Consider the following 25,688-nt stretch of genomic DNA (forward strand, 5'->3'; position numbering starts at 1 on the left):
TTGTTAATTGTTGGCCTAGAAATCAACACTTTCGTAATTTATATACAAATCGATAGCAAAAATAAGTAATTCAATAAAATTAACAAAAATCAGCAATTAAAGTTCAAGTGTATCAATAATTGGGCTAACTTCTTATATTCCATAAACCAGCAAGTGGTTGGATGCAACGGTAAAGCATATTGCTCTTCTGAACTTAGAACATAAGTTCGAATCTTGGAGACAATATTATTGGAAGGGGCAGCCACAAACTTTGAACATACATAATATCAAAAAATAGAAAAGGATGAATATTACATGCATTATACTATATAGCTATTTTTTTGCCAATATATACTACCGGTTTGCCGATCAGTGATGCTTCGGATCAGGACCTCCGGGACTCCGGCGTTTTGACTCATCCGAGTTCTTCATCGCGTACTCGTCCATCACCGGTACGTTAAATTCGTACACTTTCCCCGAGGTATCGCCGATGAACAATGCTCGAAAATACCTAGTTTGGTTGTTTCCCTCAATGTATTGATTAAGAAGGCGAGTTTCTGACAATGAAACTGCATGTAATACTAATACCAAGCATGTGTAAAATCGAAAGGTAGTCATTTGTGGGTTTTGTCTCGTACAAGTCCAAGATTGTAAGAGATGATATATATCTATATATTATGTGTATATATAAGTGAATGTTGCTTTTAATTAACCAATCAAATTGAAGAAAAGAAACTTTGAAAAGCATGAATGACGTGAAATCTAATATGCATCATTCATAGTTGCAGATTGTGGAAATTTTGAAGGTTTCAAATTGTCTTTGATTACTGTGAGACTAAATCGGTGTTGCTCTGGTGTTGGGATTTTGTACCTCAATTTTGCACAGGGGTGCTAGTTCACAAAGTCAGAGAGTTTCTTGATTGGTAGAGATACAATTTCATCTTGATGTTAGGATTTTGTCTTCCAACTTCGCTGAGAGCTCGAGTGCCTTAAGAGGCCTGCAAGGGGTGCGAGTTCATAAAATTCGGAACACCTTAATTGGTGGAGATACGACATTGTCTTGCTGTTGGCGTTTTGTCCCCCAGCTTTGTAGAGAGCTCGAGTCCCTAAGAGGCCAGCAAGGGGTACGAGTTCACAAAGTCAGGAATGTCTTGATTGGTAAAGATACGACATATAAGACTTAAAAGGAGAGGTGTCAAAATAGTATATAACAATAATTATGCAAATCACTTGTTCGCATAAGAAAACTCCAACTACCAACCTAAAACCAAAGTGATTTCTATTATCTTATTTTGATATCATATAATAGTGTTTGATGGTATTGATTAGATTGTGGTTTGTAAACAATCTGGCTTAAGATGGGTTGATATAATATTGATACATGAATTCAGATTTTATAAAAAATTGATGATGTGATTAGCGTTATTAAAACAGAATCAAATCGAGAATTAATTGATATAACAGACCGAGAAAATTACTTGAAATTAATTAAAAAAATGGAAAAAAAATTGATAGTTGAACCGCTTTTGTTTTGCTCCCAACATCATACTATGTAAGCCACAATTTATATATATATATTTTTTAAATGGCAATGTTGTTTTATATATATTTATACTATTATTTAAGTTTTTGACTGAGTTAGTATCACGATTCAATCAAGCATCAATTCGGGATTCGAGGATTAAGGTTTGGGATTCAATGTTTAGAGTTCAAATTTTGAGATTTTGAATTTTAAGTTTAGGATTCGAATTCAAGTTCAGTGTTCAAACTTGTAATAACTTGTATGTTGGGCTAAACTTAGAAAATGGAAGTGATCCACTGTTCAACGATCTTGATAAAGCCATAAACTTAGAAAATTTGTTGAAGATAATTTGACATTTCAACAAGTTTTATCATGTCATTTATATATAATTTTAATAATTTTTTTACCTCCAACCTGAACTTTAAACTTGAATCTAACTCCTAAATTTAAAATCTTTTGAGGTTTGAGTTTGAAATTTAAAGTTTGAGTTTAAATTTAACATTTGAGATTCAAAATTTAAATTTTGAGGTTTCATATTTTAAATTTGGGATTGGAGTTCAAGGTGGAGATATGAAATTTGGAGTTTACAAAAATTATTTATGAATAATATGGATGATGTAGTAAGAACCGATAAGGAAAGTAAGGTCGAATGCAAAGAAAAAAAAGGTAAAGAGAAACAACGAATAAAAATTCTTCTTCTTATCCGAAAACCAACAGAAGAAACTGTGTCAATCACATAAAGCTGCGAAGCCATTCACACGCACACACAGAGTAACGCCATGGCTACCATACTAGGACCATCCTCCGCCGCAATCTCAGCATCTTGTGGGTCACTCATTTACCCTTCCTCAAAGCTTGTCATCCCCTCTATCTCCATTAACACCGGTACATACATTTCAGTACCCCCCCCAATTAACTCTATATCGTTAAAATCCCAGTTTTAAATGTTAGTTTTTGGCTTTGGGTTCTTTTGTATGGACTTAAATTTGAGGTTTTTAATGTTGGTTTTTTTAGGGTCTTGTTCTTGGAAGAAGTTTTATGGAGGGATTGGGATTCAAGGAACGAAGGGAAAGCCGCAATTTCATATCGCAGTTACTAATGTTGCCAGTGAAATTAACTCTGTTCAACAGGTGATTTTAATTAACCCCTTTATATATAGTTCATGCTGTTTGGTTGCTTAGAATCTTCTGATATGAAGATGACACCTTGGGTTATTTGAAGAAATCAGTATTGAGGGAGAAGTTTCCAAAGTGTTGTTAGTTTAAAGCTGATGGACCCTTCAAGGGGTACCATTTAAGGGGCTACCATGCGTGGATGCTCATGTCCCATTAGTAAGTAGCCGTGAGATAGGATAATTCCGAATGGACGGATGACACTCGAAGACTTTACCTGAAAGAGTCGGAAATCCCTTAACAAATGTCGGGATTTTAATTAACTTTTTCTGTATTTCATGCTGTCTTGAGATCAAACATTCATTTGGTTGTTTATAGGATCTTTTGATATAAAAGTGGCACCTTGGGTATTTGATGGAAACAGTGTTGACGGGGGCACGATTCTTTTTAAAGAAGTTTTCGATGTGTCGTCTGTTTAAAGTTTAAAGTTGAAGGACCTTTCAACGGGTTGGTGTTGCCCTGTAGTTACCATTTAAGAGGCAAGGGTTTAAACCCTACCAAGCGCAAATGCTCACATACGATTGGTAAGTGGCCGTCAGAGGACAATACTGACCCGTTAAGGCGTTTGTTGGTTCTGGATGGACAACACTTCGAAGATTTTTCCAAAAGAGTGGGAAATCCCTCGACAAATAGCAAAATTGTAAATTATATGTTTTGAATTTTAATGATTTTTTAAATTTGAAGAAATCAATGTTGAGGGGAGGCCAACACTTTCCGTAAATGTTTCCAGAGTGTTGTTTGTTTAGAGCTGATCAACTCCTCAACGGGTTAGTGTTGTCCCCTAGTTGCCATTTAAAGGCGAGGGGATGCTTATGTCCCATTGGTAAGTGGCTGTGAGACAGGACAATACCGACCCGTTAAGGTGTTTGTCAGCTCCGAACAAACATCATTTCAAAGATTTCTCTTGAAAGAGTCAAAAATCCCTTGACAAATAATTATAGTTTTTGAATTTGAATGATTTTGTAGGCTCAGAAGCTTGGTGCTAAAGAGAGTCAAAGACCAGTGTATCCATTTGCTGCAATAGTGGGACAAGATGAGATGAAATTATGTCTATTATTGAATGTAATTGATCCAAAAATTGGGGGTGTTATGATAATGGGTGATAGAGGAACAGGGAAATCCACAACTGTTCGGTCCTTGGTCGATTTATTGCCTGAAATCAAGGTTGTTTTCGGTGATCCTTATAATTCTGACCCCGAAGATCCCGAATCAATGGGTATAGAAGTTAGAGAGAAGGTTACGAAAGGGGAGGAATTGATGATTACGATGATTAAAATCAACATGGTCGATTTGCCGTTAGGTGCTACCGAAGATAGGGTATGTGGAACCATCGATATCGAGAAAGCCCTCACTGAGGGCGTCAAAGCATTCGAGCCAGGTCTTCTTGCTAAAGCAAATCGTGGGATTCTTGATGTTGATGAAGTTAATCTTTTAGATGATCACTTGGTGGATGTTCTTTTAGATTCTGCTGCCTCGGGTTGGAATACGGTCGAGAGAGAAGGTATTTCAATTTCGCATCCTGCACGGTTTATTCTAATTGGTTCAGGTAATCCGGAAGAAGGAGAGCTTAGACCGCAACTTCTTGATCGATTCGGAATGCATGCTCAAGTCGGGACCGTAAGGGATGCTGAACTCCGAGTCAAGATCGTGGAGGAAAGAGCTCGGTTTGACAAAAACCCGAAAGAATTCCGGGATTCTTACAAGGCAGAGCAAGAGAAGCTCCAACAACAGATTGCTTCGGCTCGGAGTTCTCTTTCTTCGGTTCAGATTGATCAAGATCTAAAGGTTAAAATATCTCAGGTTTGTGCCGAGTTGAATGTCGACGGATTGAGAGGAGATATCGTGACTAATAGAGCCGCGAAAGCTCTTGCTGCTCTAAAAGGAAGAGACTGTGTCACTGCAGAAGATATCGCCACCGTTATACCGAACTGTTTGCGACACCGCCTTCGTAAGGATCCTTTGGAGTCGATTGACTCCGGTTTACTTGTTATCGAGAAATTCTACGAGGTTTTTAGCTAAGAAAAAAAATGCATGTATTTAGCTAGTCTCTCTTTCAATATAAGAAGTAGACATTTGAATTTGATGATATAGCAATGATGTTCTTCCATGAACATATAAAATAGTCCCGTGTTCAGTTTTTCACAGGAAATTACATTTTCTGATCCTATTCGTGAAAAACAAAATCAATCTTCAGTGTAATAGTTGCAAAGAAAGCTATGAATTCACGGCTTAGGGATGTCTCCGGTAATAGCCATATCCCAAAATCTCGGCCGGAGCTCTAAAAAAGCCGGTGGCCGTTGGTAAACTATCGAAGCGACCCTAATCAAGACTCCTGCAGTGAATGCCCATATCAAATACTTTCCGTTTTCCGCTTCGTAATCGAAGTAATGAAGTAAATACTTTTCTCCCTTCCATTCTTTCTCTTCCGCCCATCGGTTTTCATCCTGTGTTAGATAAAACAACATAAAACCCAAAATTATTTGCGAAAGCCATGAGAATCCTTTGACTCGGAACTCAAAATAGAATTAATATACCTTGAGAAACATTTCCAAAGGAGCGTCAAATATCGCTTCCACTTCGTCTGCACATGGACAAGGATCGAACGCCTTTGTATCTGATAATATACCCACTACAGGGACGACGATCATACGATGCTGTGGACGGAAACAAGTTCTAACATTAAAGCTCGGAAAAGATCGGAAAAACGAAAAGCATGAAAACATGAACATGTCGGGAAATTGACCTTGGTGACAATCGGTTCAAGGACAGTGACAACACTGACAAGTGAAGGTTCTAAGCCAATCTCTTCTTTGGCTTCTCTCAATGCAGTCTGTATATCATCAATATCAGTTTCCTCTTGTTTCCCACCAGGCAATGCAACTTCACCTAGAAATAAAATCAAACACTTTATGAACATCACAACTCTACGTACATGCATGGTCAAATTCTACTATTAGTCCTTGTACTTTGCATAAGTTGTGAATTTAATCTTTGTACTTTGATCAATTTTAATCTTTATACTTTTTGAATTTGTCAATTTTAGTCACTGTACTTTTTTAATTGGCTAATTTAGTCCCCACCCCGTTAAATCTACTATTAGTCATGAACTATGTATAAAATTATAAATTTGATCCATATTTTCCAATTTGATCATTCTTAGTCCTTATATTTTTCGACTTTTGAAATTTTAATTTTTACGCAAACAACAATTAAATCTGTTAATTGGTTTTTTTAGTAATACGTGAAAATAACAAGTTGTCGTATGTGATAATACTTTATTGCATCAGATTTTGCATCAGACATTGACAAAAATTTCAAAAGGTTAAAATCTGTCATAGGTCCCTGCACTCTTTCCAAATTTGAAATTCAGTCCCTATACTTTTATTTCTAAGAATTTAGTCCATTTACTTTTTAGTTATCAAAATTCAAATTCAATTGTTAACTCTATTAAGATTATTTTGTTAAATTCAAGTTACATCGCTACCTGTTGAATATTCTTTTAATTCTAAAATGTCACATCAACAAATTTAGAATTTTAAAATCTAGAGAGACTAAATCCCTGAAAGTAGAAGTACAAGGACTAAATTCCAAATTTGGGAAGAGTACATAGACCTATGGCATATTTTAACCATTTCAAAATTGGAAAACTTCAAGGATAACCAAATTAAAGTCTACAACTTATACATAGCACAGGGACTAATAACGAAATTTAACCTATATATATATTTACCTGAGTGAGAGGACAGAGAAGAGGAACGTTTGGTGAGGATGACACGAAGATCACCATTGTTGCCTTGGAAAATACAGACAAGAACAGCTGCTCTTTTAACGGAAAACTGTGTTTCATCAGAAACTGGTGTTGGTTTATAAAGCCGAAGCCTTTGAACTAAGTTTTCAACAACATCATCAGATCCATGATTTGGATCCTTGTAAGAACCCATGATGTTTGTTTTTTGTTTTTTTGTCTGTTGATTCGACTTTGTTATTGTTTATGTTTTATTGCTCCAAATAGCAGCCATTAATTGACTCTTCAATTATGAGGGGTAGTTGAAAGTTAAAAAGGTATTATTTTGGATTTAGTCCCTCTATTATAATTTATATTTGATATTTCAATTCTTCTACTTCAATTTGGCATGATTTGATTTTTTTTATTTTATAATGATATTAGTAAATCCAATTTGATAACACGTTTATTTGCTGTTGCTAAAGTGATGATATAGATTTATTTTTGGGTTAAAATATGCTCCATTCTTCGTATATTTGGAATTTAGTCATTGTACTTTTTAGATTTCAAATTTCAAATTCTTCTATTAAATTTACTGATATTACAATAAGCAACCACTCACTCGGTAGTCATGTAATAAAAGAAATGAGTTTGTAATGGAACTTGAATTTAACAAAAGAAATTGATAGTTTAAACAATTGGACTTACATTTTTAATCTGAAAAATAGAAGGACTAAATTCCTTCAAATGTGCAATGAGTATAGAGACTTCTAGCATATTTTGACCAATTTTTTTTTAAACAACCTTGAACATTCTACTAACATGTAAAATTATTATTGTTTGAATATGGTTTGATTGGAGTTCCACGCTCTTGATTGTGTGACCAAACAACAATGGAAATTTTCCGTGAGCGTTTTAATGGTAAAAAAAGATAACAAGGTTACCGATTCGAATGGTAAAAAAAGATAACAAGGTTACCGATTCGAATTTATTAATAAGATTATAAAAGTAGTGGAAATAAATTATATTAAATTAAATTAGATACATTAAATTTATAATTTCAAGAGAGTAGTGGGATTAAGACCACAATTATACCAACCTTCAAGTCCAATAACACACATAATATGGATTGTATAATCTACTTTTTTGGGCTCATAAATGAATTAATGTTATTTTGTTAGAAATGCATAATTACTTTATTTGAATTTTCTTTAAATGAAGTTGGCAAATTTTTAATAAAAAATATTAAAAAACTAAAAAAAAACGTTTATTATACTAATATAATCCATGTATTATTATTATTCTTTTTTTTATATTAATCATATTTTTTAATATAAACATAAATTTCTACCTCCATTTTACGATCTAAACTTAATTTTATTAATCGAAATGATAAATAATAATAATAAATAATTTTGAACATTAGAGAGTATTAACTAATTTGGATTCTAAAATACTAATATTTAATTGGATAAAATTTTTAAATGTTTTAAAAATTAATTGAATTCGAATAATAATATATATTTTCAGTAAAGAAAAATAATGATATCTTAAAAAAAATTAAAATTTAATATAATTTGATCCCTTTGAATACATGACCGAATAATCACAATAAAAAAATCCATATTATCACTTTTGACAATAATAGCTCACGATAACAATTTTATAAAAATAAAATATTAAGTAAAATCAAAGTTAAAAATAATATTTTCACCTTTCTCATAATAAATTATTTTATTTCAGTGCTATAAGTTAAAAATATATATTATAATAAATTACTTCCTTTTCCTAATTTTATCTATCTATTATGTTTTGTTTCCTTTCTCTTCCTACACAACCCCTTGGACCCGAGTCCAAATGATCGTCTAGAGATCAATCTCGAGATTAATGTCAACTAAAAACTCGAATATATATCTTTTGTCATTTCACTTATGATTCTACCGACTCCTCGTACTTTCATTTAAGATCGTCTAGAAATCGATCTCGAGACTAATATCAATTAAAAACTCGAACATATATCTTTTGTCACTTCACTTGTGATTCAACTGACTCCTCATACTTTCATTTACCGCATGACGGTATTTCTGTCAACGATTTTAGGGAACTTGAACTTGGGATTTTGTTCCAAAAAAGCAGGAGGTTGCTGGTAAAGTAATGAAGCAGCTCTTACCAGAACCCCAGCAGTTAAACCCCATATTATATACTTCCTTTTTTCCTTCTCAGTTTCATACTCAAAGAAGTGAAGCAAATACTTCTCCCCCATCCATTCTCTTTCTTCCTCGGTTCGGTTTTCGTCCTGGAATTTATGTAAATTCGTACAATTTGTACAAGGTTTTACCAAAGGGTATAAAGGATTATACGAGTGGTGATAGTTGAAAAGAGAGAAAAGAGGGCGATAAAAGTATCATGAAAGCCTTTATATTATAATTCGAACTGCATTTTGCTTTCTCTACTAAAAAAAGAAAGAACAAATTAGTCTTTGTACATTAAACCAAAGAACAAACTAGTCCTATTAAAAATTTTATCCACTTCTAATGTTTGGGCTTTGTACTTCAGAATGAGGTACACGTTAGCCATGCCAATTTTTAATGGTAGAAATTGATGAAGTTTTTAACAAAAAAAAAAAAACCATTTTACTCTTTGGTATAACACATATGGACTAATTTGTCTATTTTTTAGTAAAGAAGCAAAATGCACTCCTAATATAGGAGTTTCCATGATACTTTCACTAAAAGAAGGTGTACCTTAATGAACATTTCTAGGGGAGCATCGAATACTTCGTCGACTTCTGCAGGGTTTGGTGTTGGCTTGAATGCCTTTTTGTCGGTAAGTATACCAATGACCGGAACTACTCTGAGGAGATGCTGCGTGGAAAACCGAAATTTTCAATGGGAAAGCTGAAAGACAAAGCTAATGCCATGCTTCGTATATGATTTTAGCCTACCTCTGACTTCTTATTTTCGTAAAGTCCCTACTTACCAACGTATGCAAAGTATATCCGTATTGAACACATACTTGTGTCCACACTCAGCCTTGAGTTTGGATAACATACATTAAAACCGAAAGATTGAGGCAAAGGGAGGCAGCTAGGCAGGGGCCCGATCCCCTCAAAATGGAAAATTAGGGCTTTAGTCCCCCTAAAGTAATAAAATTTTAAGTTAATATATAGTAAAGTTATAGTTTGGCTCCCAAAATGTTAGAATTTCAATTTAATCCTTTTGAAAAGCATCAAGATATAATCTAATACAAGGGTGTAATATAAAACTTAATCTCGGCCCCCCTAAAAAAAATTGCTAGCTTCGCCCTTACACAGTCAATAACAACTTCGTATTGCAACCTTTAGCCAATGAATTTTGTGTCATTCTTAAACAACTCCCACATTACCGAGAGTGTTTGTTGCTTTTAGTCTCGGGTTCGAGTATCAAGCTTTTTAAGTCATCGACACCAAGACTACCGTCCAACAAGAAAATTCGAGTTTGAGCTTCCAACAAGCATTACCATCCCAAATGAGAACAATTTGAAATCAAAACGAGTGTCGTTATGGTTTATGAAGAAGCTAAATGAGCTTGGAAGAAATAGTTCGATACCTTGGACAAAAATGGTTCGAGAACCGTTACGATATTCACAAGTGAAGGGTCCAACCCGATCTCTTCTTTAGCCTCTCGAGTGGCTGTTTCGATATCATCTTTGTCACCCTCCTCTGCTTTCCCACCTGGCAATGAAACTTCCCCTGCAACAAAGTACCTGAAAAAACAAGCAATTAAGTCCCACAATATATCATCAATCGGTAGAAGTAACATAGAGGCTGTTGTACTAAGAATGGGATTGCAGTTTTCCCCCTCTATTCAATAAGTGTAAAATTAGTCCCTATATGTTGGATCAAAGAGCAAACTAATCCTTCTGTTAAAAATTCCATCAATTTTTACTGTTAAAAACTAGTCCTTGTACATCAGCACATGTAATTATCTAGTTATTCTATCAGCTACGCCAGTTTTTAACAGTAGAAATGGAAGAAATTTTTAATAGAAAAGACCGGTTTGCTCTTTAATCTAATATACGGAGACTAAATTGCCCATTTTTTTGAGTAAAAAGGGAAAATACAATTTAACTCCTAGTATAGGGGCTTCTATAGTACTGATTTTTCATCAACTCAAGTATCTATAGATAATGCTTCACTTAACTGAAAATGAAGCAACTAAGTGAAATGAAGTGAAACACTGTCAAAATATAAAACTCAAATATATATATTCTTTTTTTCTTTCTATTGACTAAAACCATTTGATTATATCACAATCAAAGATACAAACTCCATCTTAATTTTATTTTCTCCTTAATAACCTTAGTTGATTTCTAACACTAACAAAATAAATGAAAATCTAAATCTAAACCAGTGAGACTCACACATGCATGAAACTAAAAACTCAAATGATTAAGTTCAATACTTTCTTCTATGGCTTGAATTTTCTCTCTAACCAAACAGGGGTACCAAAAACAAAAGTTAATATAACTTCTAGTTCCTGAACTTGAGGATTAGGTCCACTTTAGTACCTAAACTTTGCAACTAGGTCTATAAATGTAAAAGTCTGATGAAGTGGCACTCTAATGAAATCCAAGCTTAGGGATCAAGTGGAACCTAGTTGCAAGTTCAAGTATCAAAATGAACCTAATTGCAATTTCAGTGTACAAATATCAAAGTTAACCTAATTACAAGATTAATAGTTATATTAACCCCCCCAAAAATTCCAGCTATGTAACTCAATTTGGTTCCTAACAATGAATAACATTACTTCAACTCAATTCCAATAAGTAATTCTATTTTCCTCCAAAATTTTCCAATAAACCAAACAAAAGCTGATTTTTCAAGGAAACTAATTAGCAAACAATTTCATTAAACATTAAACATTTCTAATCATCAACAAAAACTAATTAGAGAATAAAAAACTAACCAGAATGAGTAGTCAATCTCGAAGATCTTTTGGTCAATATAACACGCAAATCCCCAGCATCTCCTTCAAAGAGACAGATCAAAACAGCAGCTCTTTTGGGTTTAAAATTTTCAGGGTTTTGGGCAATTGGGGTCACTGATTCTTGAACACCCACTTGTGAAACAACTTTTCCGACGGTTTCCTCGATGATTCGCTCCTGCTCGTCGCCGTCGTCCAAGGAACAAGGTGGAGGCTTGTAATGACTGAGCTGTTGAGCTAAGGCTAAGAGTCTTTGTGATGAAAATGGAAGTGATCCACCGTTCAACGATCTTGATGAAGCCATAAGCTTGGAAACTTTGTTGAAGATAATTTGTTAATAGCAAAAGTAGTTCTTATAAAAGGTGTCTCATCTATCATCAGTTATTGATTGTGCCATCACAATTCATTTCGGATTGAATTCGTTTCTATAAAAAAATCTCTCATAATCAAACTCGATTAAACTCTGATTTTGAAAGTGACTAAGTAAGAATTAGAGGTGTCTATGGGTCGGGCGGCCCGGCCCAGCCTGATGGCCCGTCCAAAATATGGGAGGGTTCGGGTAAAAATATAGACCCGAAATATGGGTTTGGGTAAAAAAATTAAGCCCGTTTTTCGGGCCTCTGGCACCACTTTTTTAGCCCGGGCATGGCCCGAATTTAATAAATATATATTTTTTATTTTTTAATTTTAAAATATTTTTAAAATACTTTTATTTTTAAAATATTTTTTAGTGTTTATTAAAAATGGGCCGGGCCGGGTTGGGCTTGGGCTTAAGATTTTATTCCCGAGCCAGGCATGGACAAAATTTTAGGCCCATATTTTGGGCCAGGCCCGAGCCTAGGAGGCGGGCCAAAAATATTTCCTGGGCCTAGCCCGGCCCGGCCCATGGACACCTCTACTAAGAATGATGTAGTTAATTATGTAAATTTCAATGAAGATTGATTTTTTTAGAGGGACTAATTTACCCAATTTTGAAAGTGAGAGTGACTAGAGAGGTTCTTTTATCATTTAAGTCAGTCATAGTTTAAATTATGCAATTGTTTCCACATTGTGGCATTAATTTTTTCTTATTCAACTTAGTCCTTAAGCTTAGTAATTATTTAAATATTAGAGTTTGAACTTGACAATTGTTCTCATTGGTAACTGAATTTAAGGTTTTCAAGGACATATTAATGACTAACTTGGACAAAAAAAAAATTCATACCTCAGTGTGGGAATAATTGTCAAGTTCAATAAATGTAAAATTATATAACATGAACTAAACCGATATTGTATAACCTTCGTCTTGACTTGCTAAACATGGATTTTGTCCAAGCTTATCCATAGCTAATCAAACTCATTTTTAAATTCACCCATATTTTTAAATTACTATTTAATAAATTTATTATTTTTCATTTATTAAAAAATATATATAGACATCTTAACCCCTTTTTAGTATTTACATTATAATATTAAATATTATTGTAAATTTAACTTTTTTTATTATAAAAATAATAAAATATATTATAAATATAGAAAATAAAATAAGCCGGACCTAAATATTTTAACGGTTCATATAATAAACCAAAATATTTTTATCCAAAACTTTTTTAACCCTTTATAAAATTTCAAGAACATTATAACATGAATATAATTAGTGTCAATATTGGTTCCGGCGGGGCTCGAACCCGCGACCTTCGGCTCATAAGACCAACGCTCTAACCAACTGAGCTACGGGACCAATGACCCTAGTGTTTAATTTAATTATTTTATCCGTGGCTTATCAGCTAATAAAACAGTTAAGATTATGAATATTGGTCCCGGCGGGGCTCGAACCCGCGACCTTCGGCTCATAAGACCAACGCTCTAACCAACTGAGCTACGGGACCACATTTTATTAAAAAACAAACTCTAGTTTTTAAATATTAAAATTTGTTTTTGCCTTTTTAAATATTGATGTTTTTACCATTTCTTTAAATATTAAAATATTAATATTAAATAATTTCGTTAAAATAAATATAATGTTAATTATATCAATAATTTATTATATAACTAAATATAAATATGTATGTTTAATATTGTAGAAAATTCTAATATTCGAAATTAATATTTTAATGTTTTTAAAAACAAAAAATTTTATTATTAATATAATAATATTTGACTTTATTCAAGTTAATAATTGTATAAAAATTAAGTTATTCATAAGAAGCTCTTTTTTAGAGAATGATTTTCGCTTTTTAAAACGGGAAGTCATTTTCTAAAACTATGAGCTTATTTTCTGTTAATAAATATGTTATTTTTCATTGGCCAAGTTATTTTTTATGAAGCAAACAAAAAAAAGTGGAAACATTTTTCGTAAGTTATTTTTCGCAAAACAAACACACTCTAGATCACAAATAATACATGTCCAACTCCAATAAACTAGAATTAAAATAAACTTAAACAAAGCACATCAGAAAACTTAGAATATATTCGGACTTAGTCCAAAATAAATCTACATAAAACCTACACATAGTGGGATTTAAATCCAAAACAATCTAGAAAAAAAATCACACATAACATTACACATATTGGGACTCAAACTTCAACTATTAAAACCCCGAAAACATCATTGGCAATATAAGATGTGTTTATGGGTCGAGTCAGGCTTAAGCATGGTATTAACACATTTTATATTTATTTGAGGCTTGTTCGAAGTATGAGTTTAAAATTTTACCCAAGCTTGTCCATGATTATAAAAATATAACCATGCCCATTTTAGGCCCACCCATATCAGTTTTTAAAATTTTTAATTTTTAATTTAAAAATTAAAAACTATATATTTATTTTAGGAAAAATATTTGGTATACCGCCACTAGAGTTTTTAGACCCCACAAGCAAGGATAAGAGGTTGACAAGTGTCCTATAGGGGTATAGTAAAATATTTAAAAAGAAGAGACACATGACAATTTTTTAAGACTGCTTGTCAAAAAAAAAAAGTACACCGCCAGCGTACTATACACTAACCTTTTATTTTATGGGAAATTATTTGGTATACAGTCAGTAGAGTTTTTAGACTCCGCAAGTAGGATCAAGAGTTTACAAGTATCCTATAAATGTATAGTAAAATATTAAAAAAAAAGAAAAAGAAGATACACACATCAAGTTTTTAAGGCTACTTGTAGAATAAAAAAGTCAGTGTACCAGATACTCACCGTTCTTTTATTACAATTTTATGGAAAATTATCTCATATATCACTTGTGGAGTTTACAGGTTTAAGGAGTAACATGTGTCTATAAATAAATGTGACACTTGTCATACATTTAACCTGCTTGTGGTGTTTAGAAAACTCTACAAATGACAGTGTATCAAATAATTACCACAATTTTATATATAGGTAACTTAACATTTTTTAGTGTTTACGATATAGTATTATATATAATTATAAATTTATTTTTTGTGTAATAAATTATATAATATATTACGAAATTAAAAAATAGGTGGAACTGGACTTAAACATTAAATGTTCAAGTTTAAATCCGACCCATATTTTAAATAATTTTAATATTTTTATTCAAATCTATTTTTCGAGTTTAATATTTTTGTTTAATTTTCAAAAAAAACTTTTAAGTTTAAGCTAATAACTGATGAAAATGATTTTAAATAAAGTCTGAAAATATAGACATTGGTATAAGTGACGAATAGAAGTGTACAAGCCGATGATAACATGGGAATACGAAATTGTTGATTGAGAATTTACTTAGAAAGATTTTGGCAACTTTTCAACGAAAGCCTTTTATGTCTTTTTTTTTCTATTTTTTTTTTCAAACGTATAAATTTACTTGCAAATAAAAAGTTAATAAATATATTTATTAAATATTTATTGAAAAAGATTTCTTCAATTTCTCTCAATTTTGAAATTAAGTAAATTTATCTCTCTAAATAAATTCAGAGTAATTTTTTAAAAGTAAAAAACTAATGATAATTAATCAAAGTGTTAATGTCTTTTATCAATTGTACATATTTTAATTGGTGGAACAATAAATTTAACTCTTAATGTTTACATGTTCTATCAATTTAGCCTTAATTCTAAAAAAATCAATAAATTTAACCTGAATATTTACGCAAATGCCGCAGACTAAGTTTATTAAATCAAGACCACATTAATAGAATGTCTAAATTTTGAGAACAAAATTTGTTATTATACCAATCAAACTTGCATTAATACCAAAATTAATTATCTTTAATTGTTCACTTTCAAAATTAACCAAGATTAAATTACTAGTCAGGGAGTAGAGAAGCTTTTTTTACCAATATTTATTGAGATCGTATGATATAACCTCTAAGTTGAAATTAGATATTTTAGAATAATAAAAAAAATTCATAATTGCAAATCAAAATGAGTTAGGTGAAATTGACATGTCCAATGACGATAGATTAGATATCTACAAAATCTGAAGACGTAAATGTATTTATTATCCGTCTAAATTAATTAAATTATCTATCAGATATTTGAATCCGCTAAATAGCTAAATATAGGTCCAAAAGCTATTTTAAGATAGAAAAATTAAAAGGTAAAGCAAATAGTGGGGTAAAAGTACCAAGGAAGCCCTTTACTAGGAATGAGATTATATTTTACCCTCTACTCAAAAAAACGAGCAAATTAATCTTTATATGTTAGTTTAAACTTCAAAGAGCAAATTGGTCTTTTTGTAAAAAATCATCCAATCCATTTGTATTGTTAAAAACTAACCTGATTGACAGGATAACCAAACAGTAATACGTGACATGCCACATATATACCATATTGACATACAAAAATCAATTTTTAACTAAAAGATCAATTTATTTTTTGATCTAATGTACAAAGACTAATTTGCTCATTTTCGGATATAATCCAAATCCACACTATCCACTGATGAGAATTCAATTAGTTCAGTTTCAAAATACCGAAAACCGATTAAACTGACTAAAAATGCCGAAAGCTAAACAAGAAGAAAAATACTCTAACAGGAATGAAGCAGAATCTTCAGTAAAAATGATGCAAAGAACAGTGTAAGTTGAATCTACATAATTAGGTTTGAATTATTACAGCCTTTCCACGCATTCTTTTAAGAAAGTATACAATGGTTCCTCGAATACTCTATAATGTCTGTTGTTAGTTCAAAATGAAGTATCGAAAACTCACCAGAATCTCGTATTGAGCAAAATTCGTCCCGGAACGAGAATAGGTTGTATTCTTGAGGTAAACTGTCACTTTCTTTTATGCATCAAAACTACCGGTAACCTCTTCCTCTTCCACGTCTTCCCCAACCCCTACCCCTGCCTCTTCCACCACTCCCGCCGTAAGATATGCCTTCCAATGCTCTATTAACAAGCTGGTTTTGCATGTTACCGGCTCCATGGCCTTTCTTTATTGCCAAATTATTGGAACCACTACCGGCAGCAGGTCGCTTCACCCTGCTCAACAATTATGCAACATAAATTGCTTTGCTTCAGGGGGCACTTGACATGTATGAACTTTGGTTTTATTTTATTGCAGTTAATGCAGCTCATCCAACACATGTTGGGTTTCAAAACGAGAGAAGGAAAAATCTAAGGATGAGTGGAAAACAATGGTTAAAGATCAAAGAGGTAACTTACCCGGTTGCAGTTGTGGTGGACAGCGCTGAAGGTTTTATGGCTTCTTTCCAAGAAAGGTTGACGCTCTTATCTCCGATAAATGCAGGTGTTTTCAAATGTAATGGCTGAATAGGTAAATAATAAAAGATAAGCAGCCGAGAGTATTAGGCATTCGTGGCAAATGCTATATATATTTAGATGGCAAATTTCACTCCCTTTTACCTTTGTCATAACTAAAATGTTATTGCAGGTACGCAATCCGGTTGTGGTATTTTGCTTTAGCGTTTTCTGCAAGTAGAAAATATGAAGGGTAAAGTCAAAAAGGGAACAGAAGAAAAAAAACTAAAATGTTGGCGGGGGCGTTTAAAATAAACTCACAATGTTATCCTTTGCTTCATCAGATTTAGCAGCTGCCATTGTCTTATTGTGCTCAGCCATTCCCTGAGTTAATTTCTTAATTGTGGCCCTAGTTAGGTCTTCGACACTACTCAATCTGGATCACACCATTCATCAAAAAGTTAGTACAAGAAATACACGAGAAGCATTATCAACAATGATAACAACAATCCAACTGCAGATTATAAGGTTTGAGAGCATTTCAAAATTTCTTTTCCATCGGAGCATTCTAGACTGATTTGAGTGGTTAGCTTGCGCTCAATCTGGAACTCAAATTTGAAGTTTAACAATGATTAACAGCCCTGCCATAGGCAGCCCTAAAGAAAATCTTTGTTCCTTGGGAAGATAGTAGCATTTTGTATTTTTCTTTCAAAATAGGAGTGATTGGTAAACATCTCAATTAATATTCACTGAATTAACATATATATATTTATAGGGAGGGATCCATTTACACCAGTGTAAAACTAAAGTGGTTTTACACCCTTCTGTAACTTTTTATACGACTAATATTTCAACAATCTAACTGTTGAATTTATCAAGACATTTATATTTGTCATACATCTAAAATTTTTAATTGATTCAATATATTTATCATAACGATCCAAAATATTATCTATATTAACATATATTTAACGGCTGAATGTATGTTTTTTACATAAAACGAATAGTTAATATATATATCAGTTCAAAGATTTGTTAAAATTAGGAACAAAATGCAAGTACAAAGGATTATGTCATTAACAGATGTCTGTGTAATATGTTTCATCTAGTGATACCTAAATGGCTCGCATCAGATTTTATTCATATTACACCTTTCACACTCATTTAGCAAGAATTTTGAAGATGAAAAGAAACAAATAATTCATCTTCAAAGGTCAACTTATTGACTTGTACTTGCACCAGTAAAGACAAACAAAATATGACTATTCTAAAAAATACAATTTCCATCAAGATACAATACGAAGAAAAGAATCAGTTTGTTTTTTTTAAATTTATAGCATAGGTGAAAGGATATGCAAGGTTACCTCTCAGTGAAGTCCTTATAATACTCTGAGAAGTCCTCCCCCAGTCTATCTGATGGTTGACCAGTGACAATCTTGTATCCACAAAGACTATTTGAAGCATTAGGAGCCTATGTAACAACAATAATCAAATAAGGATCAAAGAATCCAAATTAAGCAACAGGAAAAGAGATTTGTTTTTAAAAAGATTGAAGAAAGAAAAAACCTTGTGAGCTAAATGGTGGAATGAAAACAACAAGCATTCAACATAGGTAAAGTTTGTTTCTTCACCAGTCTTCCTCCGAGGCATATACTTCTGAGAAAGAAAGAAAGAAACAAAGAGATTTATAAATAGAGTTGATAGAAATATAAACCTGCATGAGACAATAAATAAACTCCAAGAATACAACATGATAAGAAAATGTACAGTCATACCTTTAAAAGCTGAACAACAGAAGGAAGAACCTGGCGAGAATCCTGTGGTGTTGTGTAAGGAGAAATTTCTGCTAAAGCTTTGAGCAAATCCAGCTTCCGTTCCTCGGGAAGCTGTAAGATACACATATTTTAGAATACATCTCTTATCAGTACTAGATACTTAGTAGAGCAAATAGAGGTCATGCTGGAGTCTTCACAAAACAGAGTTCCACAAGAATAACGAGTAAGAAGAAATTTTCAATTTTCAGAGAACATTCAGATGTGATTGGTCAAGAGACTCCCCATCATATTTAAGAGGAATTTCTAGAACTTCTAAGATAGCATTTCAAATATTTGCACTAACAGGATGCTTGTGTATCTTAAAGTAATAATTTTATAAATGCCGCTGATAATATTGCCCATGAGCAGCTTTATAGCAAACTCTGTTGCATTCTAGAATATCGTCAGAACAACAAAATATGCAGCTTTGCATTAACAATTCACACCTTCCAGATGTCCTACCAACGAGAAGGTAAATAGATTGAAATAAACATTTCATCGAATTGGATCAATCCCAATTTCAGAGGCTATGATTATCAACTAAGAGATAGCAAAGCCATATGAAGGAATTCAAGAACTTCAAATAAAAAATAAAAAATAAAAAATAAAAACTAAATGCCAAGTTCTAGAGCTCAGAGAAAAACTTATAAGATTCATCCACCTCCATTCCAACTTGCAAATCTTCATAAGCAGAGAAGACTAGAAAATCATCATAAACACCTTTCCTTCAGTATAGAAATAACAGTGCCAACAACAAAGAAGGAACAATTGGATGAATGTGCGTATATCTATACTGTAATTATATCAGGTTCTAACGCAAAATGAGCTTGGACTACATTTGTTGCAGTAATTGAGATCATAAAGTAGTACGTCACCTTATCAAAAACAGGTATAATGTGTTTGTTTAAGTAGTTGAGAAACTTGCTGCCAGGTGCACCCCTCTGTAAAATAATTTAGAGGTTAGAGTGCTAAAAAGAGTTCATACATCAGAAGAATATTTAATGGATGGAAAACAGATATTCAGTAATACCAAACGCAGTCCTTACCACAAAAAATGGAATAGCCATGAACAGACACGATATCAACCTATCAATATGATCTGCATCAGAGACCTGCATCCAAAAGCATTTTGAACAGTTTCAAAGTAAGTTCACGACAATGACAATGCAACGGAGAACCAAAGGGACAATGTTGACTAGTAAAAGTAAATCTACTTTGAATATTTTGTGGTACCACATTCCTTCTAATGAACATCTAAACTAATTTATGCAAAGAGGTAACTTGGAACATCTTCTGCATCATAAAGAATCAAGTCAAGCATCATAAAGAGAAGATTCCAAACCAACATTCAGCAAACAAGCACTCACGTCAAATTGTGCATCTAAATCAGCCTGCCCTTCAATTATTCCAATAAGTTCCTTCAAGCGCTCAGGAGGAGCTTTCTCCCCAAATATGCTCAAACTTTTTAAAAAGTCCATAAACATCCTGAATTCAGCTCCAGTTACATCTCCTAAACTCTGCAATGGAATTAAATAAAATCAATCCTGCATCTTCTACTCAAAGTTACAACTCAGGGGGAAGATTAGAAAAAACAGATCAATGATGAATGATTACACAGAAAATCAAAATAGTACCTTTTTAATTAAATCAGTTATGTGCCTTTCCATTTCCTCTGGGGGTCTCAAGAGATCAGTTTTAAGAGGAAAAACCTATAAACACGGTTAATTTCCCCTCAATTATCAGCACAAAACAAAGCACAAGAATATCAACAACAGGTAAACAAAGAAGCAGTCTGAACCTTATCTCGTATAAAGCACAAAACCTTGTCACGAATGGTGTCATCTTGACTTGGTTCCTCAACATTCCAAATGTGCTTGAATAGTGCTGTCAAGGACTCTGCATTCACAAGACAATCTAATCAACAAGGATAAAACCAGAAAGAACAATAGTAGAAAAATGATGAGCTTGTGTCATTGGTTCAAGCCAAATTAACATGCACGTTACATCATAAGTGGTTGATTATCTTCATCAAGAAAACCATTGTAACCTACTTAGTATTTCCTTAAGTAGATACCAAAAGTTCTTTTACTCACAAAGCTCATTAACTAGCCTAGACAACCCCAACATCTTCTTTCCCATTGAAGATGCAAAAGAAATAGGGGCAATCTGAATCATAACACCCACTTTCATGAATTTTGGAGAGTTACAAAAATGCACCACGAAATGTGCCTTACCGATAAAAATGCTATCAACTTAAAGTATCAATATAACCAAACTCTAGTTCAGACACATTTGGCCTAAGAACTCAAACATGTAATATCAACCATAACTAGTCAAATTTCATCACTACCAAAAGAAAAAGTAAACAAAACAAAACAACTTAACAAGACTTCATAAGAATGCAACATTACCCTTCACATCCTGCCTTAATACAGACATTAAGGCTTTATGAACAGCATCACGCTCCACAATCTCATCTATAAGAAACAAAGCAAAGCAAAGCCGCAAAGGCGAGGTTAAATACACAACAAAGACGCATGCTTTGAAATAGTAATTCTACAAGTTATTTTAAAAAAAGAGTTGATAGTTTTACCAGCAGTAAGGAGTTGCCCTAAAATGTCTACTATTTTAGAAATGTACTCCTTTGTATCCTTACAAAACAAAGGAAGCCCACGAATCGCTTGCACTCGAACCTACAAATTTTTTTTTTTAAATTACATTGAAGAAAGCTACTAAAATTACTTCAACTCACTAACTAATTCGAACTTCTTAGATTATAAACGAACTAACCGCTAAATCTTCTTCTTCAATCAAATCGAAATGTGCATTGAGAGCACGGCTGGATAAGTTAGGGAAGAACTTGAAAAAGCGAGGTATTAGCTGAGCAGCTAATTGTTTCGCCTTTAAGCTTGTTTTCGTTGCATCGATGACTCCTTCGTAATCTTTCACATTCTGTATCAGAAATTAAACAAATTACAACTGAAAAAACCCTAGGAATAGAGATAAAGAGGGCAAAAAAAAGGAAGGGACCACCAACCTGAGACTTATCCTTAGCTTCGTTGAGGCGTTCGCCGAACTCATAGAGCTTCTCGATTTGCTTGGCTTCGTCGGAAGAGTCAGTCATTTGGTGGATTTAAGGATCGGGATAACTGAGAGAGTGAAATTTCAACAATGTTAACATTAAGAGAAAAATAGTTTAACTGAAAATTTTTGCAGTAAATGATATATAGAGAGAGAATTTGAAAATATAGACTACTTTGAGTGGGTTTTTTTCTTCTGGTTTTTCTTTTCTCTCTGTTTGGCTACCGGGAAACTTATAAAACGAAAAAGTGTGTAATTATTGGAAATTAATCACATTTGAGAGGGTGTCGATAAAAAATTAAACTCGAAAAATAAATTTTTTTTAAAATAAGGCGGATTTAATATATGGATTAGACTCGTGCTTAATCATTTAAGAAATTGATTAAATTTAGAATTGATTGAGTTAAAAATCACTATGGAACTGGAAAATATGAAAGCAATATAGGATTAAATTTATATGATTATAATACTTCATTAGTTTCTATTTATAGGTATAAGAAGTAGAAATCTAATTGTAATAATTATCAGAATTTAAAGTATATTAAAACTTTATATTGATATTCATGACAGAATCATATTTTTAACTATTTATTTTTTAATGATTTATTTATTTAAATCGGATGAGTCAATCGAATCGACGAACAAGTGGTTTGATCAATTCGACTATTAATCTGGTTTTGAAGGGCTTATTCAAGGCCCCAACTCAACCCAACTGTTTTCTATGTTTATAATTAGAGTTGCCCATGGGCTGAATTGGGCCAATGCCTAAAACTTTCACAAACTCAGCTTGAATAAAATGCTAAAACTTGAGCCTGGTCTGGCCCAACCGTAGTAAATTTTTTATATTATTTTTTATATAAAAATGTAAAAATATAATACATTAAATACACTAAAAATATTAAAATAAATGTTCTCCAACAAATGGAAAAAATTAAAAATATATATACTTAAATAAGTGCAACTTAGTAAGCAAATATATCTAGAACAGTAGCAAAATTAATAATAAAACAAGAGTCATATAATATCCAAACAATAACAAAAAAATAGTAGTAATATAATAACAAAATGATTGCAAAATAATGAAAAAATAATAAAAAACAACAACAATAAATTTTTTTACTGCAAATTCGGGTCGGGTCAGGCCCGAGCAAAAACACTTAAGGCTCGACCCGTTTAAAAATGGCCTTATTTATTTGTCTAAGCCTATTTTTCGAGCCTATATTTTTGCCCAAATCCTCTCACTCTTCGAACGGACCTTCTAGCTGAACCACCCAAGTCTATTTATAACATATTATGTTATTTTTATATATATTATATAATTTATATTACATAAAAATTAAATCTAATAGTAATATATAATATTATAATATAACATTAACAACTGTTAAGATAATTATGAAAAAATAAATAAATGAACAATATTAAATATTAAAGTAAAATTAATATAAAGATATTTTTTAAAAATTCCAAAAAATAATATGGGCGGGATTAAAATAAGTTTGGGGTAGCATTTATAAATTTGGGTGGGTCTAGGCAAAATTTTGGATCCATATTTCGGGCAGGGTCAAGTTTGGACAAGTATAAAATGTGTTAATATCATACTTAAGTCTGATCCGAACCTGGTCTAGCTCATGAATACCTCTATTTAATATCATACTTAAGTCTGATCCGAACCTGGTCTAGCTCATGAATACCTCTATTTGAAACCAGTAATAGTACGAGATAAAAATGACATTTATCCCAAACTTAACAACTTTTCTCAGATCTTAAAATTTGGCAGTTTTTCTCAATCTGGTCTATGAACTTGGATTCTATCAAGGTATGATGATGTAGTACTCTAAGATTGTGTGCCAAATTATCACTTAAAAATTAAAAATTTTAAAATATATATAAAATCTAAAAAATATCAAAAAAGAATCCAAAATGTAACAATGACCAAATTGAGAAAAACTATCAAATTGGTCATTAGCCCTTTAATTTAACGTCACATCATGATTGTAACGGGAGATAATGGATGAGTGCAAAAAAATGTAACAATTAGATAACATTAATAACTATTACGTAAGTTTTAAAAGTTGGGTGGTTGAAACATAATTTTATATAAAGTTCAGGGACAATTGGTATAGTTTACCCTTAAAATTATGTAGACGAATGTATTAATAACAAAAATTATAAAACCAAATTAAAAATAATAATAATTAAAATCAAATATTGGTTTTAATTAATAAATTATGTAGGGTTTATTTTAAATAATAATAGTATTTTAATTAATTAAATACCAATTAAAAATTGTTGTTTATTATTTAAAGTTTAATATGCGATTGAAGTATTTCAAACCATAATATTTGATAAAATTAATATTATTTATTTATTTCGTGTTAAATTTAAATTTCAAATAATATATATTTAAATATTATTTATATCAATATTAAATGGAAATTTTACTATTTTTGGTAAAGATAGATAATATTATCATAAGAATAAATATTATTTAATTTTTATAGTTTTATTTTATTTGTTCTTCCAGTCCAGTTACAAAAAAAAAAAAGAAGAGAGGCCCAAATGGCCCAAAATAAAAAGAAAACCCTAATGGCCCAAAAGCCTAAACTTTTTCAGAAAAAAACCCTAGCTCGCGCGCTGCCGCTCCGATGCCTTGGCCATGTCAGTATGCTCGCGCCCCGAGGTCTGCCACCGTCAACTGCCTCTGACCCGTTGATTGACTCCACGGACACCTAGAACAAGGACAACAACATGCAAGAAACAGTAGATGGCAGAGGCAAAAAATAGAAATATGTAATCGGCTATAAAAGCCGGATTAAAAAATGTAAGTAAGGGAACAAAAAAAAAATACAGAGAGAAATACCAAAAATAAAAACAGATTGCAATAGTTCAAATAGAATGTAGTTTTTCACTGTTATTTTTATTATTTTCGCATATATATATAAATAAAAAAGAAGTTATTTTTACCTTTTTATCGTCGTTGCCGAAGTCTTCTCTGGCTTGGAAGGCGATCGAACCCATGAGGTTCGCTTGAGGCCGCGGCGGAGAACATCGAAAAACTGAAAGGTTTTCTCCTTTTTTTGGAAGTTTGGCTTCGGTTTTGACAGTTTCGACTCTAAAGTAGAGTCCTACACTAAAAGATGAGTGAGGGGGAGCGTTTTGGATTTTTCTAGCCATCGTGGACGGCAGAGCCGTCGTCGGTGACTGGTGGTCGTCATGGGTCTCGCCGGACCTGGGGAGGGCGCTGAAGAGAAAAAAAAAAGGCAAAGTGTTTTTTTAAACAGTTTAAAATGAATTTTTAAAGCTTTTTTTTTTACTTAAATAAGGCGCCAAAATGGCACTATTTCAAGGTGTTCCGAAATGCCCCAAAACGACGTCGTTTTGGGGCCGACCCAATTACCCAATCCGGACCCCTGGGATCCGTGTGTTTTTGTAAAGTGATGTATTTTCGCCTTTGTTTCTTCCGCTTTTGCGGCTTGTTTCAATCTAGCCCTATCTTTTTTTTTGCCATTTTATTTCATTTTACTTTCATTTTGGTCCTTGGAGCATTTGAAGAGATGGGCACCTGAAACAGTGTCATTTCAGTCGACCCGAAACCCGACCTGCTTTCCCCTAGGATCTGCGTGTTTTCGCATGGAGGGGATAATTTCTATTTCGGTCCTTCCGCTATCCTGTTCTTTTTAATCTGATCCTATTTTATTTTTTTAGTTTTTTATTTTTATCCTTTTATTTCTCTCTCGTGCATTTTAGTCCCTAAGCTTACTGTTGACTCCCCAAGGGAGGGACACGTGTGT

The 25,688-nt window shown here is 32.6% G+C and overlaps 4 protein-coding genes and 2 non-coding genes across 7 annotated transcripts; 1 reads left to right on the forward strand and 5 right to left on the reverse strand.

The window, feature by feature from the left end:
- The first annotated feature begins 1,575 nt into the window (after positions 1–1,575).
- LOC121218690 (magnesium-chelatase subunit ChlI, chloroplastic) lies at positions 1,576–4,753 on the forward strand. The gene is made up of 3 exons (XM_041096288.1): positions 1,576–2,386; positions 2,516–2,631; positions 3,640–4,753. The coding sequence occupies exons 1-3, from the start codon at positions 2,281–2,283 to the stop codon at positions 4,690–4,692; spliced, it is 1,275 nt and encodes a 424-aa protein (XP_040952222.1). The 5' UTR covers positions 1,576–2,280; the 3' UTR covers positions 4,693–4,753.
- Positions 4,733–6,674, reverse strand: LOC107960228 (nudix hydrolase 15, mitochondrial). Its single transcript, XM_016896524.2, has 4 exons — positions 6,404–6,674; positions 5,417–5,559; positions 5,208–5,327; positions 4,733–5,117 (listed from the first exon to the last, which is right to left on the reverse strand). Exons 1-4 carry the CDS (start codon positions 6,612–6,614, stop codon positions 4,896–4,898), a joined length of 696 nt encoding a protein of 231 aa, XP_016752013.1. The 5' UTR covers positions 6,615–6,674; the 3' UTR covers positions 4,733–4,895.
- Positions 6,675–8,281: 1,607 nt separating this feature from the next.
- Positions 8,282–11,798, reverse strand: LOC107960226 (nudix hydrolase 15, mitochondrial). The gene is made up of 4 exons (XM_016896522.2): positions 11,344–11,798; positions 9,985–10,127; positions 9,142–9,261; positions 8,282–8,693 (listed from the first exon to the last, which is right to left on the reverse strand). The coding sequence occupies exons 1-4, from the start codon at positions 11,663–11,665 to the stop codon at positions 8,463–8,465; spliced, it is 816 nt and encodes a 271-aa protein (XP_016752011.1). The 5' UTR covers positions 11,666–11,798; the 3' UTR covers positions 8,282–8,462.
- Positions 11,799–13,007: 1,209 nt separating this feature from the next.
- On the reverse strand, positions 13,008–13,081 carry TRNAI-UAU (transfer RNA isoleucine (anticodon UAU)). Its single transcript has one exon. It is a non-coding gene; the product is annotated as a tRNA-Ile (tRNA).
- A 74-nt stretch (positions 13,082–13,155) lies between these two features.
- On the reverse strand, positions 13,156–13,229 carry TRNAI-UAU (transfer RNA isoleucine (anticodon UAU)). The gene has a single exon. It is a non-coding gene; the product is annotated as a tRNA-Ile (tRNA).
- A 3,098-nt stretch (positions 13,230–16,327) lies between these two features.
- Positions 16,328–22,194, reverse strand: LOC107960225 (apoptosis inhibitor 5-like protein API5). Of its 2 annotated transcripts, XM_016896521.2 has the most exons (17): positions 22,070–22,194; positions 21,851–21,962; positions 21,604–21,765; positions 21,407–21,506; positions 21,225–21,290; positions 20,612–20,709; positions 20,448–20,522; positions 20,181–20,330; positions 19,860–19,925; positions 19,689–19,754; positions 18,775–18,885; positions 18,566–18,655; positions 18,364–18,470; positions 17,321–17,435; positions 17,165–17,230; positions 16,964–17,067; positions 16,328–16,780 (listed from the first exon to the last, which is right to left on the reverse strand). In XM_016896521.2, the coding sequence occupies exons 2-17, from the start codon at positions 21,935–21,937 to the stop codon at positions 16,597–16,599; spliced, it is 1,647 nt and encodes a 548-aa protein (XP_016752010.1). In that variant the 5' UTR covers positions 21,938–21,962; positions 22,070–22,194; the 3' UTR covers positions 16,328–16,596. The 2 variants fall into 2 exon arrangements, with proteins under 2 accessions (XP_016752010.1, XP_016752009.1); XM_016896520.2 differs by having other exon boundaries at positions 21,851–22,124.
- Positions 22,195–25,688: the final 3,494 nt, after the last annotated feature.

The sequence above is a fragment of the Gossypium hirsutum genome, chromosome D06, assembly GCF_007990345.1.
Source record: "Gossypium hirsutum isolate 1008001.06 chromosome D06, Gossypium_hirsutum_v2.1, whole genome shotgun sequence".
NCBI lineage: Eukaryota > Viridiplantae > Streptophyta > Magnoliopsida > Malvales > Malvaceae > Gossypium > Gossypium hirsutum.